At 43.6% G+C, this 18171-nt stretch overlaps 2 protein-coding genes across 19 annotated transcripts in view; one reads left to right on the forward strand and one right to left on the reverse strand.

Annotated features, from left to right (window-relative positions):
• Positions 1-12532, forward strand: part of WTIP (WT1 interacting protein) — an 80784-nt gene extending 68252 nt beyond the window's left edge. The window contains exons 4-8 of the mRNA XM_086847793.1: positions 186-248; positions 2533-2663; positions 3737-3788; positions 5511-5579; positions 8413-12532. Of these exons, the coding sequence (XP_086703919.1) occupies positions 186-248; positions 2533-2663; positions 3737-3788; positions 5511-5579; positions 8413-8565 (468 nt within the window). The 3' untranslated portion in view covers positions 8566-12532. The remainder of the gene's footprint in view (positions 1-185; positions 249-2532; positions 2664-3736; positions 3789-5510; positions 5580-8412) is intronic.
• Positions 1-18171, reverse strand: part of LOC111934709 (uncharacterized) — a 90792-nt gene that overhangs the window by 24948 nt on the left and 47673 nt on the right. For 5 of the 18 annotated variants that reach the window (XR_015275441.1, XR_002867397.2, XR_015275448.1 and 2 more), the window contains 2 exons: positions 16726-16908; positions 13116-13638 (listed from right to left, as the gene is read on the reverse strand). Coding sequence is in view for 3 of the 18 variants with exons in the window: in XM_086847811.1 (XP_086703937.1) it covers positions 4791-4888; positions 7092-7256; positions 8385-8448 (327 nt within the window). In the remaining 15 variants the exon portion in view is untranslated. Of the gene's footprint in view, positions 1-1593; positions 4889-6425; positions 6505-7091; positions 7324-8049; positions 8589-11085; positions 11227-13115; positions 13639-16725; positions 16909-18171 lie in introns of those variants that run through there. The other 13 variants (XR_015275438.1, XR_015275442.1, XR_015275436.1 and 10 more) reach the window with 9 other exon arrangements.

Genomic DNA, 18171 nt, shown 5'->3' on the forward strand with positions numbered 1-18171 from the left:
GTGGATCAGAAGGCCAAACTGGTATCTGAACATGCTGCAAAAGCCAAGCAAAGGCTTCTGAGTCACTGTCTCCCAAACCTGTGTCATACACAGCACAGTAAAATAGCACAGCTTTCACCTAAAAGGTATTTCTGTGGCAAGAGGAGTGGCTACTAATGATCCTTTCTTTTCTGTCGTTTTAACAGTATTCGGGTTTTCAGCAAACAGCAGACAAGTGCTTTGTTTGTGGACACCTCATAATGGAAATGGTAAGAGACCTAAACTCCTAATGATGGGTGGCTTGGGAAGTGCACTGTGAGACTGCTTTTCCTTACCCAGGCTGCTGTTGTGTCTTCACTGCTGTCAATATAGTTATTGAAACTGAAGCAGTAAATAAAAATACCTTCATACTCTATTATTACTATAAAGTACAGAAAATTTGGCTTCTTTTCTGCCTACGAATATGGAAGGTTGTTATTCTGCCATTTGTGAGTTAAAATAAAATAGAATTTTAATATTAAAGGGTGAAAGTACAGCACAACTTCATATCAGAACATGGTAAAGAAGCATGGTGGGTGTGCTCTGTAAGACAGCAGATAACAAGAGCTCAGTCAAGTGGGTGGAATCTGGGATAGAGCAGAGAGGGACATTATCAATAGTCCTGAGGTTTGTCACCTGCTCTGTGACTTGCTTTGTTTACCCTCTGTTTGCTCCATGTCATTCCAAATGCATTATTGCCACTGGGATTTGTAGGGAGCCAGTAGTCAGAGTTACTTCTGTGATAAAAAAAAGTCAAAGGGCTTTGGGTTGGCCAGATACTACTGACATCGTTTCAGTGGGTGAAATGATGTGAAAAGAGTTTTGTGTGCTCTTCCTAAGCAGAAATTCCCTAACAAAATGAAGTGGTTTTCACAACGGAGAAGGGCAGATCCTATAGTGTATCTGTTCTCCTTTTGATTTAAAGTGTGCATGAACCTCAGTGTGCCTAAGACAAGTAGCTGTTGTGCTGCACACACGGAGGTTCAGTTGGAGCTGGAACAGAGACTTCACTAATGAGGATTCTGGCTTATATCCTGGCACCACTGGTTGGACAAGGATATTGTTCGTTTTAGCCCAAGAGCAAATTTCTAGAGTTGTGTCATGCTGGGAGGGGGAGGGGGATCCTGACTTGCATGCTTTGAGCTGGCCCTTAATTGCAGAATCCCAGGCAAGAGTCCATAATATCTTGCTGGTGGAGCTCAGTAGCTGAAGCTTTGGCAGGTGCTTGTCTGCCTCTCTCCCATCAGCAAGTGTGCTCTGACAAAAGGAAACAGCTCTGGGAGCTCCAGGAATTCAGCACTCCTATTTGGCTAATTCCAGTGGCTTCCTGCCGTGTGCTGGCCTGGGGCAGAGCTGGGGCTGTGCAGGGCTGGGTGAGGAGCTGCCCTGTGCCCAGTGCCTGCACAGCTGTGCCAGGCACCACAGCACGCTCCTGCAGCAGCACCAGCTCCAGCCTTTCCAGTCAAACAGAGTCTGATAGCACTCACTGAACTCTACAGGGCTTCAGCAGGGAGGGGGAAAAAGGTTAAATTAAATTAGCCTTTTTTTCTGTACTTCTTTCCTCCTGGTTTGATCTTTATTCATAGAATCACCAATAGGGCCAAGGGAGCTTGGTCAGTGGAGATTTCTCATCTCAAGCTTCCCAGCAGCTCCAGGCTGAGTACAGCTAGCAGCTGAAATGTTGAAATTACCTTCCAAACATACTTATGCCCAAAATGTATGGAATTGGTCATATAGTCTGTTGAGAGCTGCCTGAAATTGATAACTGTGTCTCACTCTTCCCAGGGGCTTGTTCATGGGCTTGCAGCATCCTCCTCAATGTCCCAGTGCCACACTGGGTGTTACCTACAAGGATGGTCAGGATTGGGGGGGATCTGTTCTGTAGCAGTGCAGCCAAAGCTGCTTCAGACCTTTCCTTGAAACCTTTAAAATGCAGTAGGGAAGGTCAGCATGGGAAAAGCCTGGGCAGGTGCATGGATCAGTAACCAAACACATGGATAGTGATGGCATCTTATTAGAAATGGATGGACTAAATGATAACCAGTCAGTAACTCTGGGAGATTAGGATCCTTAGTTAATAAAGAAGCACCTCTTTATTTGCTTGTTTTATTATTTAACTTTTTGAGTAATGACCAGTTTGGATTCTGTCACAGCCTGCTAAGTTTGGTAAAGTAACTCTGTAGCCCAGTAACTTGTATTTGGGATTTCCCCAGAAGTGGTCTGTGAAGCAGTTTTTAATTTCCATTGGCAATATTGGCACTGCAGAGCTAAAGCTTGATGGGTTTAGCCTGATTTTCAGTTCTTGCTCTTCTTTGGGAGCATATTGAAACCCACTAAAATAAGCAACTTGATTGTTTTAAGACACCCCTTGCTGACAGATCTGCAGAGTGGTAATTTCATCCTGAATTGCTTTTCTCACTGTCATTATAAAGAATAAGAGAGACACAGCAGTTTATGGGGAGTAAATAGTTCATGTAATCAAGTATCCATTTATTTTGTTGTTTGCCTCTTAAGATCTTACAGGCCCTTGGAAAATCCTACCATCCTGGCTGCTTCCGCTGTGTGGTGTGTAACGAGTGTTTGGATGGAGTCCCCTTCACTGTAGATGTGGAAAACAATATTTACTGTGTCAAAGACTACCATACGTGAGTACACAAATCCACTGCATGCTCAGAAAAATAATACCAGTTAAATCACTGATGTAGTTATAAGCCTTGTGATGGGTAAAAAGGTCACTCCTATTTGCTCAGATGTCCCTCAACTGCTTCTTTCATGTGTTTCATTTGTAAAGTATTTTAAGATTTGTTAAGTAGTATGTTAAGTATGGCATACTTCAGCCAAGTGAGGCTGAAAATCAGATTATATCAGAGGATGTGTTTCTTGGGGGCTGTTCCTCTACTTTCAGGACTACCAACACTAATTATACCAGGCCAGCTCTGCAGGTGTTGGTAGGTTCTGCTGGCTGTTACAAGAGTAGAGGTTCTGGCAGTGCTTGACACAGGTGTAAGTTTTGTTAACTGAGACAGAAGTGTAATTAACAGTTAGTTTAGAACAATTTGAGCCTTATCTGACAAAAGGTAGAGGGCTAAGAGATTGCTTTTGGACTCCTTCCTGATTCTGCTCAAAGGCAACAGGATCCTGCTCTTAGCTCCAGTTAACCAATAACTCAGTTATGCAGCAGGAGTAAATCACCCTGAAGTCAGCCCTGTGGGTGCCAATCTGACTGTGTTACAAGGACACAGTGAGTGTTGTCCCAGTGGCTGTCATACAGTGCAGCTGTGGACCATAAACCCATTTGTGTATTTAGCTGGAAGATTCTGGCCATGATCAGCCCCTCTCCTCTCCTTTAGCATGGTTATGTCTTTCTGATGTCAGAGAATGACATCCAGAAGTCAGGAGCTGCTTTGTAGTCAAGCATCAAGGCTCTGGAAGAATTTGAATGGTTTTATAAATAAAGGAAAGAAAGAAAAATGGCATATACAGGAAGAGAGGTGGATTAATTATGCCTCAAGGTCAGGAAGACCTAAACAATAAAGTTGGGGTCGATCAGCCTTTTCCAAATCTCCTTCTCAATTAATATCATCAAACAATTAGAGGCGTTTCAAATCCTGTGGATCTCCATTTTACTAAAAACAAGGCATGATTAGAATGGCTCTTTTGGTTCTACTTTTTGAAGGTGCTTTAAATGTGATTGGAACACTTTCTTCTTGCACCGTAGGGTTTTTGCACCAAAATGTGCTTCCTGTAACCAGCCGATCCTCCCAGCACAGGTAGGTGTTAACATGTTAACTGACTCTTAGGGAAAACAGCTGTTGGCATATGGGCACTTCCTAAAAACACACATGAAGGCTTTTCCTTCCTCTCCCAGAATCTGTACTATGTTAGTTACCAAATTAAATCAGAGTTCATCAGTAAAGTCACTTCCAAACATTCCCAGAGGTTGTAATAGTCATACTACCTCTACAGCATAGTACTTTATATCTTTAGGTCTTCAGGTCTTAGCTGAATACCTAAAGATATTGGTCTTTAGGTCTTTAAACCTTAGCTTTCCAGGTCTTCATTAATCTGTTAGAAACCTCATTTAATTGAAAACACTGACTGGAGAACAACTCTGGGAGTAAAGCCCTTGAAAAGGCATCTGATGGTTACCCTGACCCTGTGAGAAGGCCACACACAGTCTGTTGTTCTGAGGTGGCAATAGAATGAAAGTTTTTAAAGGGGTTGAAAAGGCAACAACAAAAATGGAACCAGGTGAAGCCTGCTTGCAAGCTCAGCCCAGGCTGACAGTGCTGTCGGCACAATTAGACCAGAGTGGGGCTCCCTCATGCTCTGGTTGGTGCAGAACCCTCTGAGTTGCCTTTGCTGAGGTCACTGACCACCATTTCATTTGTAAACAAGGGCCTCAGCATCTCCCTGCTTTTCCTCCAGTCAGAGTTTCTCTCCTGTAAGCTGCTGGGCTGCAGTAAAGACTGATGCTAGAGCCTCTCACCTGCCCACCTCTCCATCACTGCATATTACTCTCATTTGTCAGTAGCATTTCTGTTAACTGGCTAAGTCTTACATAACCAAAAACCCTATAAAGGCTGAACCAGAACTGTTTGTCCTGATGGATTGTGAGGAGAAAACCTCTATGTAAATGCCACTGAATTTGGGTCTTAAAAAATAGTTCTTTTTTTCTTTTCAAGAAAGAAAAAGGAATAAAAGGCAGTCATAGTGCTGACTCACCTGATGACTGGCAGGACACACTCCATATTCTTTCCCAGGGAGACTTCTTAGGTTAGTTCAAGTCTAGCAGTGCAGGTGCTAACTTGCCCACAGCTTCTCTCAGACATAGTCCACGTCATATCTGGTGCTCCAACCACACCTGGACCTGGAAACAATGCAAGGCAACCAATTTAATGAGCTCTGTCTTCAGAGTGGATCAGCAAAAGAGCCTGTGAGGTTACTAGAAGGGTATGGGCTGCTCTGCAGGGCCTGGGGCTCAGCCAGGAATTGCACAACTCTCCTACACCCACCCTCACGCTGAGGTTTGGCCTGTGCACGTAATTACCTGCCAGACTGGTATGTCAGTCCCTGTGGGGACACAGTGACATGTGCATGTGCAAAAGAGCTGTGCAGCAGGTGGTTTGAGAGGAATACAAGTCCTGGAAATCAGAGCAGGATGTGTACAAGGAAAAGCTACCCAAAGAGCAGGTTTTTGACTGGTAATTTGTTCAGATCCTGGGTGCCCTTGGAAGATTGCTTGATTTCAAGACTGATTTGTTCCTTGAGGATGAGGTTGTGGCTACAATTCCCAAATGACCTCTGCAGCTTAGATGTGCCAGACACCCCGACTGCTGCTACAAAGCTAAGGGGTGGTGCAGTGCCAGGTCCTGGGGTTAAGACCTTCAGTGGTCACAGAGCTCTGCTGCATGGGGGAACAGGGGAACAGCTCTCCAAAGACTGAAGAAATGCTTAGACACCACTGTCACTTTCTCTCTGCTCCACCCCAGGGCTCCGAGGAGACCATCCGGGTGGTGTCGATGGACAAGGACTACCACGTGGAGTGCTACCACTGCGAGGTGAGCCCCGGGCTCTGCCCGCCTGCCCCACGGCCGGCTCTGCCTCGGGGGGATCTGCTCTGCTTCAGGGGGGGATCTGATCTTCCTCAGAGGAGTCCTGCTCTGCCTCGGGGCGGGGGGAATCTGCTCTGCCTCGGGGGGATCTGCTCTGTCTCGTGGGGGGGATCTGCTCTATCTCAGAAGGACCTTGACTCACCCCATGGGCTGTGCTTGCTGGCTCTAACACACCTGGGCAGGTAGGGCTCTGCCCCACAGCTCCTGGAGGAAGACAAAGGGGTGAATGCTGCCTGGGCTGCAAGTGGTGCTGCCATCACCAGTACCAAATTAGTTATGGAGGGGTTTTCCCCAATATATTACCTTCAAAGCTGGACTTGGTTTGTTGGGTTGAATTTTCTCAATACTTCTGGATGGGGAGTGAGCAAAGAGTAGGTAGGTGTCAGTTCTCTTTTTCCTCATCTCTAGGTACAGTCTGTAGGGCTCCAGTCTGAGGAGACTTGAATTTACATTGGCTGTGTAGGGAAGGAGTCTCACTGGAAGGCCTTTCTAGGGGATCTGGTTTTTCTGTGCTGAATGAATATTGATTCTTTACTAGGAAATTGACAGGGATACCATGGACTTGCTGTCATTTTTTTGGGAGTAGTTTCTTATTGAGCAGAACATTTAAACAGTTATTGTCACAGATCAAGTTGTGGAATTAATGCTCTTGCTTCAGAGAGGAGACCTGAGTTCATCCTTAGTCCTGCATCCAGGAACATAAGCAGGGAAACAAACTCACTAAGTTGGGATCAACCAAAAACTTCCCTTTTGCTGTAGGTTTGGCACTCTGATATAACACACAGATCTTACCTGTTAACACCAGGGGCAACCATACAGCAGTGCTGCCTTCATGCACTGTTGCACAAAGGTTTTACAAAGAATCTGCTGACTGAGAGAAAATTACAAAATTCAGGGCATCTTGAAATAGTATGTACCTAAATGTAAGGAAGGCCCCATCCAGTCAGCCATCTCTTTTCAACTGACACCTGATACTCCATCCATTTCTATTAATTTTTCAAGAGAAATTGGTACAGGAAATCACAGTATTTTGGAGAGCTGAACTTCCCTCCTCCTTCCCCCAACTATTGCTTTGTGCAGGCTTCACCTAAGATGACAGCTCCCTCCCCTGCTCTCAGGCTATTGACTTTATGCTGGAATGTCCCACTGGGGGTTTATTTTCTATCGTTTCATTATTCATTTCCCCATTCTCCTCCCCATTTTGAGGCAAAGCAAGCTGCCTCCACATCTGCCCAGAAAGGCAGAGTGCATTTATGTACAGAAATCAGGAGTTAGCCATGTGTCAGCAGGGGTGGGTTACTGCCTGATGCTCTCAAATCAGGCTCTCTGTACACTGCTGTCCCCAAATGCTGCGGCAAAAGTGAGTGCCAGGATTTTGAGGTACACACATGAAAACTTTAGCAAAGGTTGCCATGACTTAGAGCACCACTTCTCATCTGCTTTTGATGTCATTCTCACCTGCTGGCCATGCACAGTCAGTGGTCAGGTTGGAAACTTCGCAGCTTTTCTGTGTCATCTCTTCCATGTGCAACCACTTGATTTCTGTGGAGGAGCTGAAGCCCTTTTGCAGATCACTGGAGCCCCATTCTGAAACTGGAATCCACTGACAAGGCAGGCTTTCTCCTTGCAGAAAGGGAGTGCAGTATTGGAGAAGGAAAAGATACAAACACTTGGCACATCTGCAAGGCATCTGAAATTGGCAAATTCTAATTTTAAATCTTGTATAAATTGCTATAAAATCATTATATAATATGTAGCAACACACAGAAAATTACTTTGGCAGATACTTTGATTAAGACCCTTCTAAACTAACACTCCAGTTTTAAAGCTTACTTTAAAACTTTAAAACCCATTTTTAGTCTTATTTCATTATTGTAAAATTTGGGGATTTAAACTTGAGCTGTGAAAGCTGAAAAATTATACTTTGTGTTCATTTAAAATCTTTGCATTTGTTTTCAGTAGTAAAACCTTCTCTATTCCCAGTTTATTCTGGGTTTTTTTTTCTTTCTATTATGTGCACAGATACATACTCAGAATCCCCGATTTCTCAGAATTGATCATGTTAATAATTTCTAAGTATTTAACATCCTTGAAATATTAAATCTGAACACCAAACTTCAGTGATTTCCAAATGCCCTCAGAATTACAGTGATGGCAAGTGGAAATCAGGATGGTCTCTATTGCAGTGTACATAAGAGTCAGGAGGCAGGATCACTGTTAGTTGCTTCTCTGTCTCTGTCTGTAGTTACGTGCCAGTCCCAGGAGTTACCAGCATTTCTAGTAAAGATGGACCACTGGCCTTGAAGTCTTTAAGTTCTTTTAATTCCAAATTAGTGTAAATCTGCTCCAGAAGTAAGATATGTCACCTCTCCCCCCTTTTCCCCTCCCCTCTCATTCTCTACTTATCCTCCCTCACATCTTGCTCGCTGCCTCGCTGCAGAATTATTTCCTTCTCTGTTCGAGCCTCTTCCAGGTTGTGTTTGTCAGGGTCAGCCCCTAGCCTGCTTTTAGGCTTTTGATTTGCATCACCATTTATTAGATGGAGGAGAGACCAGAATGGGAAACAGTGGTGAAAAAAGGCTGGGCCCTATTATAGCCTGTGCTGTTGGATTTCAGTAATGTCAGTGTGCGATGGTCAGGGTGCACCTCCCAGAAGCTGTGGAGGCTGCTGGCTTTGGAGGCGGGAGGGAGCTCTTGGGGCCGTGCAGGACAGACCAGCAGCACTGTGAGAGGCCTGCCTGAGTCACTCACTGATCTGAGATGTCTCTCTTTCTTCTAGGACTGTGGCTTGCAGCTCAATGATGAGGAAGGCCATCGTTGTTATCCCCTAGAGGGCCACTTGCTCTGCCACAGCTGTCATATCAGGCGCCTTAATATCAAACTGCCATCACATCCACCTCCGAGCTACCCCATGCATGTCACAGAACTCTGAAAGACATTTCCATGGTCAATAAGCTGTTTGAAAGAGAAGACAAAAGTTTAAAAATCACTTTCATGTTCCTTTAAAGATGAGGTTCCAGTAATAACCATCTAAACCATCTATTTATTTTTTAAATCAGAGGTGAGGGGGTCCTTTTCTGATCTTGTACATATGTTCTTTTATCTAGACATTTTCACCGAGACACTGTCTACTTGAACAAATAATTCACCACTAAACTGTAACTGTAAATGGCAGCATTTCTGAAAACAATGGTACAAAGGGCTGTTCTGGACTCCCTACTTGCTTCCTTCAGTGGAGATTTCACCCAAGTAAGGAGTAGAATTACTTTCCAAAAGTTAGCACCTTATCATATTGCAGCAAGCATGATAAGATAAATGCTTGCATTTTAGCTAGTTTTGTTGAATTCTGGTCTTAGAGAATACTTAGATTCCAGAAGTAGGGAATAGGCAGCAAGCAGGTGTTTAAGCCAGGGCAGTTTTCAGCAAGGTAAGGAAGGGTGTTCTGTGTTCTGTGAAGAAGTGTCAGGCCAGCTCTCCATCCTGCAGGGTCCCACAGTCATCCAAAGACTAATTATTCAGCTTGCTCAAGAAATATGGCAAGGATTTGATGTAAAACCCATGGTACAGAGGATTGTATCCAAAAGATTGGCACGTGCAGGGTCAGTAGTTGCAGCCCTCTGTAATTGCTGGCTGTGTAGCCATGGCTTCAAAATGCATTCCTATCAACTGGACCATTTGGCACTTACTAAAGAATTCATCTTTCAAACCTGTTTTTTGTTCAATAGGGTTCTATGCAAGGGTACACTTGTCTTTATACTGCTTGTTTTATCCAAGACTTCATTTGTTACCAACTGCTTCATGATTGTATGTTGAGACATTATTAAAGAGAGGCCCAGTGGTTTGGTATTACCTTTTCAGCTTTGTGTTCTTTTCGAGATTACTTTTGAACTGATTATGGTTATTGTCTTCACTGGAAAACAAAGTGCAGTATGGCAGGAATAGTAACTTAGAGAGTCAGACCACAAAACATCGGTGTTTACAACAAGTATTAGCTGTACACAGAATGTACACACTTTCATGTTTTGCATAAGCTTTTACAGTACCCTCAGAGCTCTGGGGAGAGATATATGTCTTCCATATAGGAAGTTAGATGAATCTTTTTTTATGGTTTGTTTTCTACCACGTGCTGATGTTTTACATACAAATCACACCATCTGTATGTCAAAAAAATTCCTTGCATTCTCATGAGAATTGACCCAGCCTTCCTGAAGCTGCAATTTATCATTGCTGTCTTTAACTGTATTCAAAGTTACAATAAAATAAAATTCTTCAGCTCCAGAGGAAGCAGAAATACCAGGTTCTTGGCATGTGTAAACTGGGATATTTCCATGCCAGTTCTCCACACTTGAGAATCTGCCCGATCTGTTCGGAAATGATCCTGTGTTAAATTCAGCATGCAGACTGATGGAATGACTTATTTGGCAACACCATTGCAGTTTAGTTTCTTATGCTCCATTGACTTTTTGAAAGCCATTTGTGGTGCTCTTGAAAAGCACAAAGAGCATCCAATGGCCACTAATTCCTAAGTGGAATAATTAACTCCCTTAACAGAACTTTTTGATAGTCTGGAATTTCCTTATGGGGAAAGGTGGGGGGCAGGGGAACAGAAAAAATTCTTGAGAACTATTTTTTTTCTGTTAGTGAGGAACAAAAGGGATGCTTCCTGAACTTCTGTCAGACTTCCATGGCCTAAATTAACCTGTCCTACTGAAGGCTCCTGGGCAAAGTAATTTTGTAGTTAATATATATCAGTTTATAATTAAAATATTTAATGTGAATGCCAGGATTTGAAGGAACTACAGTGCAATCAGTGCCCCATTCCTGTGCTGTGGTCCTAGAGGCCTGGCCTGCAAATGAGAGGCCAGGAGTGCACGTGCAATTCTGCATTTGCTGACACTCTCTCTGTGTCCATAGTCAGCAGCCCAGCCTCAGGAGGAAGTGGAACTACACATTCCAGCAAATGTTGGAGAAAGGGGAAAAAAAAATGTCTTAAACTGGATTGTATGACCAGGTCAATTCCTTCAGGTCATTACAAACATGGAAGGCACCAGAGCTTCAGGATAAACTTTTAGCATCAGCTACAATGGAATTCTTTTTTCATTGCAGGAGGGTGCTTTGGACCACATTTAGCCTTGAGGTATTTTCATCTGCTTGTCTTTACAATATATATTAAGGGACCCAGATTAAGAAAGGTGATTAAAATACACAAAGAAGATTTGGGTCTCTTCCTGGGAACAAATAACAGTTACTTGCTGAACTGGAAAATGCTTTGCTCTTCCAGTAGAGAGGCAAAACCTTCACACTGACGGTGGACAGAGCTGGAGGTGACTGACTCTGACATTCAGCCCAGTCCTCTGCCAGCACCTTCCTGAACACTGTGCCTCCATCAGGGACAGGTTTAAGTTTCCAACATACCTTCCAAGGGCCAGCACACTTTCAAACATGTACATACCAGAACATTTCTTTGTTTTTTTTCTCAAAACAATCATCCCATAGAACAGAATAATATTTCATTTCATTTCACATGCTGATTTTTCAATCTCTTGTAGTTCTGTGCAGGTCTGATCTGTTAAGTGTCATCATGGTAAAAATTCTGAAAGGTAATATGTGAATATGGAATAAGTGATTTGTTTAAAACTAGAAAGCAGCAGTTGTTGTTCTAGTATTTTCTACAGACAGATGCATTCCATTACTGTATTACGAAGTACAGCTTTGCTTTTCCAGCATTTACTGTAAAAACTGGGGCTTGAGTTAGATTTCCCAGGTTTGGTTGGGTTTTTTTTCAAATCAAAGAGAAAAATAAAATCAAACCTAAAATACTGATGTGCTGTACTCTTTAGTGCTAAGTGACAGTTTCTACACATTTTACCTCCTGCCTGGGGAATTACATAAATGAGAAATCTTGTTTTAATTATTTTCTTACGGAATATTCTTACGTTAAATCAGTTCAACACAGATGAAAACTTCCTAAGTTCATCTTACAGTGCAATTGTTCTTCAGAAGCCTTTACTGTACTGTACTATTTCCATAAAGTTCCATCAATAACAACCTGCTCTCATTTGCATCAGGCAAATCACCTTCCCTTGCAGGAAGGGAATCTTCCCAAGCCTCTCCAGCATCAGCTGCTGTGGGCAGTGCAGGGTCCCTCGTCCACAGGAGGACATGTTCCAAAGAAAGGACCAAAATACTCATTTGAAAACAAAAGAATGCACTCAGAGAATTGAGGTTCCAAGAGGGTTTGTTTGGGTTTCTTTCCTTTTCCTTTCACTTGTGTGCACGTGTGTGTATATATTTTGTAAGGTGGAGCTTCAAAAGGAAAACATGGTTAGAGGAACTCTTTAAGACCAGAAATTCCAGAGTAGTAAAGTAAACCAAAGCTCTAAAGGAAACAAAAGCTGCTTTCTTGTGTTTCAAGAAAAGTTTAAAAGTTTGTGATTCATCCTGTAACTAATGCCGTAACTAGAGTATATAATTTGACTTAAATTAAGTTTTCATTTGAGAAATATTTTCATTTTCTTTAAAAGAATATAGTTTTCTTCCAAGAACTTGGACCAACGTTGATTTTTATTTTGTAGGAAATAAATGAATTCCCAGTTTGTATATCATGTAACTAGTTTACATGCTGAAAATATACATTAGTTAACTATTTTTGTATATATATATCCTTGTAAAACCTTTCAATGTGCTTCTGTCTTTTAGTCTTTAGAATTACTTGTGGTTTTGTGTTTCAGTGTTTGATTCCCCTGATTGTTGAAGAAAAAAATTGGGAAATGTAGATTTATTTATCTAAAGAAGAAGCTACTTGCTATCATCTTAAGTTATTTAATATTAAAGTCAGAAGTTTCATTTAACCTTAGATGCTATAATCTGCTTTTTTCAATAAAGACATTTTGTAGTTATGTCTGGTTTTGTAATCTGTTGCATGTAAGTATTTTTTTTTTTAATTTAATCTAGGTGGGCACTAAAAGAATTTTCAGAACCCTTGTATTGCCTACAGAAATGCCTGACTGATATTAATTGATTGCAGCTGCATTCATGAAAGATTTTGGTCCTCTAGTGCAAGTGTTACTAATTAAGGTCTAAAATATGCCCACAGCTAACGTTCTGCAGCTGCACTCAGAAAAGAATTTAGTCACTCTGGCACTTTTTAATTAAGCTTTAACTAGTCTGGCTAGTTCACATGTCAGACAGTCAGTATTGAGGAACACTTCCTTTTCAAAACTCTCATTATTTTTTGGAGTGTTACACAAGAGAATTATTTGCCTGGGCTATGAACTTAGCTTGAAGCACTTGGACCTTGGTTTGGGGAACTTTCTCTATATTCTTGCTAAATCACAGTAATCCAGAAAGTGTGGCCAAAGCTCTGATAGGATCAAAGGAGATGCATGTTTATCTATTTTGCCTTTTTGAAGCTTTTTGCCATCTTCCTGATTCCAGTTTCACGGCACAGATGGGAGCTTGGTCACATGTACCTTCCCTCACCCCATGGTCCTGCAGGAGCAGCTGTGTCTGTCGGGCAGAACGTGCTCTGGTGTCTTGTCTCCAGCTGGCCAGGGGAGAAAGTACAACAGCCAGTTCCTTCCTTGTTTCCTCATAGCCAGTGTCCTTCCTTTCCATCAGGCTGGCCAGTCTGCTCTCCTGGTGAATGTTCTTCCCTCCAGTGACCGGCAGACATCAAACACTCACAAGCTGCTCTTTGCGTCTGTGGCCACCCTCCCATCAGAGGGGCCTCTGCAGCTCTGCCACCCTGGCTGGGCAAAGCCCAAATAACTTCACAGCTGGAAAGAAACTTCCTAGAGGTTTTCCCACAACGGCTATTTTGGCAAATTTTTCTTCTGCACAGTCAGAATGGAAAGAGTTACAGATGCCACAATTGTTTTAGGGACAGTCTGCACTTTGGTGCTTTGAAACAGATGTACCATACTTCTGTAGGGCCTTCACATACATGCTGTTTTCTCACTCGTTATTTTCAAAAATTCATTCAGAATGAGCAATCCATGCCCTCCTTGAAGGAAATAAAAAAAAAAGCCACAAAGACTGGCCAACTCAAAGCATTTTAACAGGGCCTTACTACATGGGTAACACAAATGTACTTAATAAAAATCTAGGACATCTTAATGCAGCAAGAATTTACACCAACTCATAATCAGCCTGACTGAAAAGAACAGAATACTTTAAAATCTTAACTGTTCTGTGTGGGCCTCCGTGCAGAAAGCACATACTGGAAAAAAGAACATTTGTTCATGGTAGGGTGGGTGTGAGTCCTGGCTCCCAGGGGAGCACCACCAAAGGCTGCACTGTGTTGGTCTCTGGCCCTGTGCTGGTTCCTGGCCCTGTGCTGGGGTCCCTGGCCCTGTGCTGGTCCCTGGCCCTGTGCTGGGGTCCCTGGCCCTGTGCTGGTCCCTGGCCCTGTGCTGGGTCTCTGGCCCTGTGCTGGGGTCCCTGGCCCTGTGCTGGGGTCCCTGGGCCTGTCCTGGGTCTCTGGCCCTGTGCTGGGTCCCTGGCCCTGTGCTGAGTTCCCTGGCCCTGTGCTGGGTCCCTGGCCCTGTGCTGGGTCTCTGGCCCTGTGCTGGGTCCCTGGCCCTGTGCTGAGTTCCCTGGCCCTGTGCTGGGTCCCTGGCCCTGTGCTGGGTCTCTGGCATGGCAGCCAGGTCACAGCCCACGTGTTCTGACACTGTTGAATCCCATGGCTGCTAAACCTGGCGTGCAGATGATTTGGGAGGGCCTGGCCAGCCCTGTTCTTCCATCTCACCAGCTGTCCCCAGGGCTGCACCCCTCACCTTGCAGCTACTGCACAGAACCAGGATTCTGCCAGGTCATCCCAGGACTGAGCCAGAGACATTTGGCTACTTATGGAAACTATTAGGAGTATGTGAACTAGGCTGGTGAGGTTATCTTCATTCCCCACAGTTCATAGACTCAGAATAAATGTGGCTGGACAAGATGTCATTTGATGCAACACCTCACCCATCAACACACACATGTGCACACAAAGCAAAATATGCACGTGTACATAAATCATAGAATTGTTTAGGTTGGCAAAGACCTCTAAGATCATTGAGTTCCAACCATTAACCCAACACAGCCAAGGCCCCTACTAACCTGTCCCCAAATGCCACATCCACACACCTTTTATATCCACCCAGGGATAGTTATGCCAATGCTTGACAACCTGTTCTGTGAAGACATTTTCCCTATTACCCTGCCTAAACCTCATCTGGCACAACTTGAGGCCATTTTGTCTTGTCCTGTCCCTTGTTTCCTGGGAGAAGAGCCCAACACTCCCTGGCTGTCCACTCCTGTCAGGGAATGTGCAGAGCCAGAAGGTCCCCCCTGAGCTTCATTTTCTCCAGGCTGAACCCCTTCCCCAGCTCTCTCAGCCACTCCTGGGGTTCCAGCCCCTTCCCTGGACATGCTCCAGCTCTCCCAAGTCTTTCCTGTAGTGAGGGGCCCAGAGCTGAGCACAACACTCAGGGTTTGCCCTCAGCAGTGCCAAGTACAGGGTGACAATCACTGCCCTGGTCCTGATGCCCACTTGGGTGCTCCTGGGCTCATGTTTAGCCACTGTCAGCAGCACCCCCTGGGCCTTTCCCTCTGTGCAGATTTCCAGCCCCTCTGCCCCAGCACGTTGCTCTGCTGGTGGTGGTTGTGACCCAAGGACAAGACCCAGCATTTTACCCTGTTGACCCCTCACACAGATGACCTCAGCCCATCCATCCAACCTGTCCTGATCCATCCCTCAGCAGAGCCTTCTACTCTCCAATAGGTCAACACTCCCACCCAACTTGATGTCATCATTTGATTTAGCTAAATTTGCTAAATAGTGACCAAGAGCTACTGGACATGGAGTAGGAGACATCAGTCTTCACTGGGTGTCTAAGCTAGACATGAAAATGTCACCCTCTAAACAGAGGGCTTTGGTTTCTGGAATAAATTGCAGGCCATTCCTCGGTCACCACTACTGGGCTCATCAGCAGCTGATTTATGTAATTTTAAAAGCTATGGGGTTCACCATAACTTCTGATAAAACTCCAGAAGACCAAAAAAATATTTTCTTTCTGTTCAAAAATCATTTGAGATCCTATCAGAGCACTCAATACAATTCCCACTATCTCTTAATGCTTTGAGATAACAAAGGCAAGGTCCCATGTTGTTTAAGAACATATATTAAGAACTGGCTCATGTCTGCAGTACCTGCACTGTCCCTGTGCTGTCAGTTTCTGTCCCATCTGAAGACAATACACAACATTAGAGAATATAAATCACTGCTCACACAAAGAGCACAGGAGAAGGACAAATTGAAAACTGTACAATAAGTAAGAGACCATGAGGAGATCTGGTTTGCCAGAAGTGATTAAGTATCTATCCAGCAACACATTTAAGAACAAATTCTTAAAGGTTTGCATCACAGCTGAAAAAAGAAATCCTCAAACCCCCTCATTTGTATGTACATGTCTGGGAAGCCATTGCCTTGAAGAACAAGGTCTGCTTTGGTTAGTCACAGTAAGTCAAGCGGTTAAGTGGACTATCCAAAAAAAACATGTTAATTAAAAATTTGGCACATTTAAACTATTGCAGGAATGTTAAAGCCAACTGATCAGTTAATTACTGGCTGCTCTGGCGAGGAAATGAAAGCCAGAGACACCCTCAGTGCCTCCAGCACAGGAAGGGAACGGTGACACGCACAGTTCCCAAACGGTGTCAGCAGGCCTGGCACTGCTGACCCTGGCACTGTGCTGGGTCCTGCTGAGTCCTCAAGGGCATTGGGACAGGAGAGGAAATCACTGGATAAAGCTGGGTCTTTTACTATCTCAGGCATGCAGCTGAAAAGTTCCTCGGTCAAATGCAACAAGCTATCAGAGGGAAATAAAGCAGTGACAAATTCTGCTCTGTGAGGGTTGGGTATTGTGGGGATTTGGTCTCACCTTGGTGTCTTGACCTGAAGTTTTCAAAGCTCACACACTATGGATGGATACACAACAGAGTAGGGCAGAAAATTAAAATGGCCTGTGTGGCAGGGTGCAGTGCCAAGGAGAGAATAACAAAAGAGTTATCTGCAGTACCTTCAAGCCACATGTTTAACTGCACTTACCTGTATCAATGGACATGGCTCCCAAAAATTTTTTTCACAGAGCTTCTTCAGTGAAGCAAAAGAAGGGGCTGGTGTCCTGCATCAGGCATTGCTGCCTGTCTCCCAACAGGATGGTAATGACACTCCTCCACATATGGCTGTGTCTGGGCTCACCTGGGAGTTCATCCTTTTTCCCACTTCTTCCTATGTCAGAAAAAGAACAGGGGAAATAAAAAAACATCACAGCTTTCTGCACCATTTACTTTCCATTCCTTATCGGGGCATTTCCCAGCAAAGGAGAAGAAGAAGCTGGCTGGGCACAAGGCTGGGGCTGTCGGTGCAGTGTCACTGTCACACGTGAATCCTTCTGTAAAAATGGCAAGCCTTGGCCCAACAAACATCATGGTCACTTTAGACACATCCCACTGCTTCTAGTGATGTCTTATCTTGTGGAATAATTCATTTCTACCTACATTCCTCACCCATAAAAGTTACAGCAGCAGTTTATTTGGCTCGTTCTTTTATCACCCCAATATACTGCAGTTAATGGTAAAAGTGACAGACATGCAGCTAGATTTAGATCTGCCTTTACTTGGCTATAGATGTTATTTCATTCTCTATTTAAAAGAAAATATTTGTGACCTTTTTTTTAATTACTTACTCTCTTTGCAATCAGTTGCTAGCTGCTCACCTAACCACAGCACATTTTCAAATCTCTAGTTAAAAACTTATTTTTTAAAGCCAGAAAAGCCTATTTTTAAAATTAATAAATGTACTTGACAGTTAATATATAACTAGCCAATAATTTTTCAGAAGCCTCATCAGAATGGGGAAAAATTAACAAAGAAGTCTGTATGGAAGAGTCCATGAATGCTCCTGAAAAGGAACAGAAGTCCCTAAAGAATGTGCAATTCAAACAGAATCAGAAAAGAAGGAAAGTGGAGCAAGACAAAACTTTCTTTTCATGTTTCTTGGATAAGGCCTTGATCAACCTGATGTTGTGGGAGGTGTCCCTGCACACGGCAGGGGGGGTTGGGATTTGATGCTCTTTAAGGTCCATTCCAACCCCTAACATTCTGTGATTCTCATTTTATTCTGCAACATACAGAAGAAAACCTGCTAAACCAATGGCTCTGGCAGGCACCAGACAGTGCTTTGATAAAGCATGATGGATTTCATCATCTGATGATTTTTTTTTTTTCCTGCATTAATCACAATATCTTCAGAGGTGAAATACTTTCCTTGGCTGATGAGCCAAAAGATAGTGTGAAGTTAGGCAGCTACTGCACTGCAGTCAGTAATTTCCATATGACTTTTCCCAAAAGCTTTATGGCTTTATTGGCACCCAAGTCCAAGGATCTCCTGCAGCAGGAATTTGCTTGCAGGCTTAGCAGGCACAGTCAGGGAGGACAAAGGAGGAGGTACCAAAGGCTGCTGTTTTCCTTGAGCTGGATCTTCAATTGCAGC

Source organism: Cyanistes caeruleus, chromosome 12 (assembly GCF_971803275.1).
Source record: "Cyanistes caeruleus chromosome 12, bCyaCae1.hap1.1, whole genome shotgun sequence".
In the NCBI taxonomy this organism is placed as follows: Eukaryota; Metazoa; Chordata; class Aves; order Passeriformes; family Paridae; genus Cyanistes; species Cyanistes caeruleus.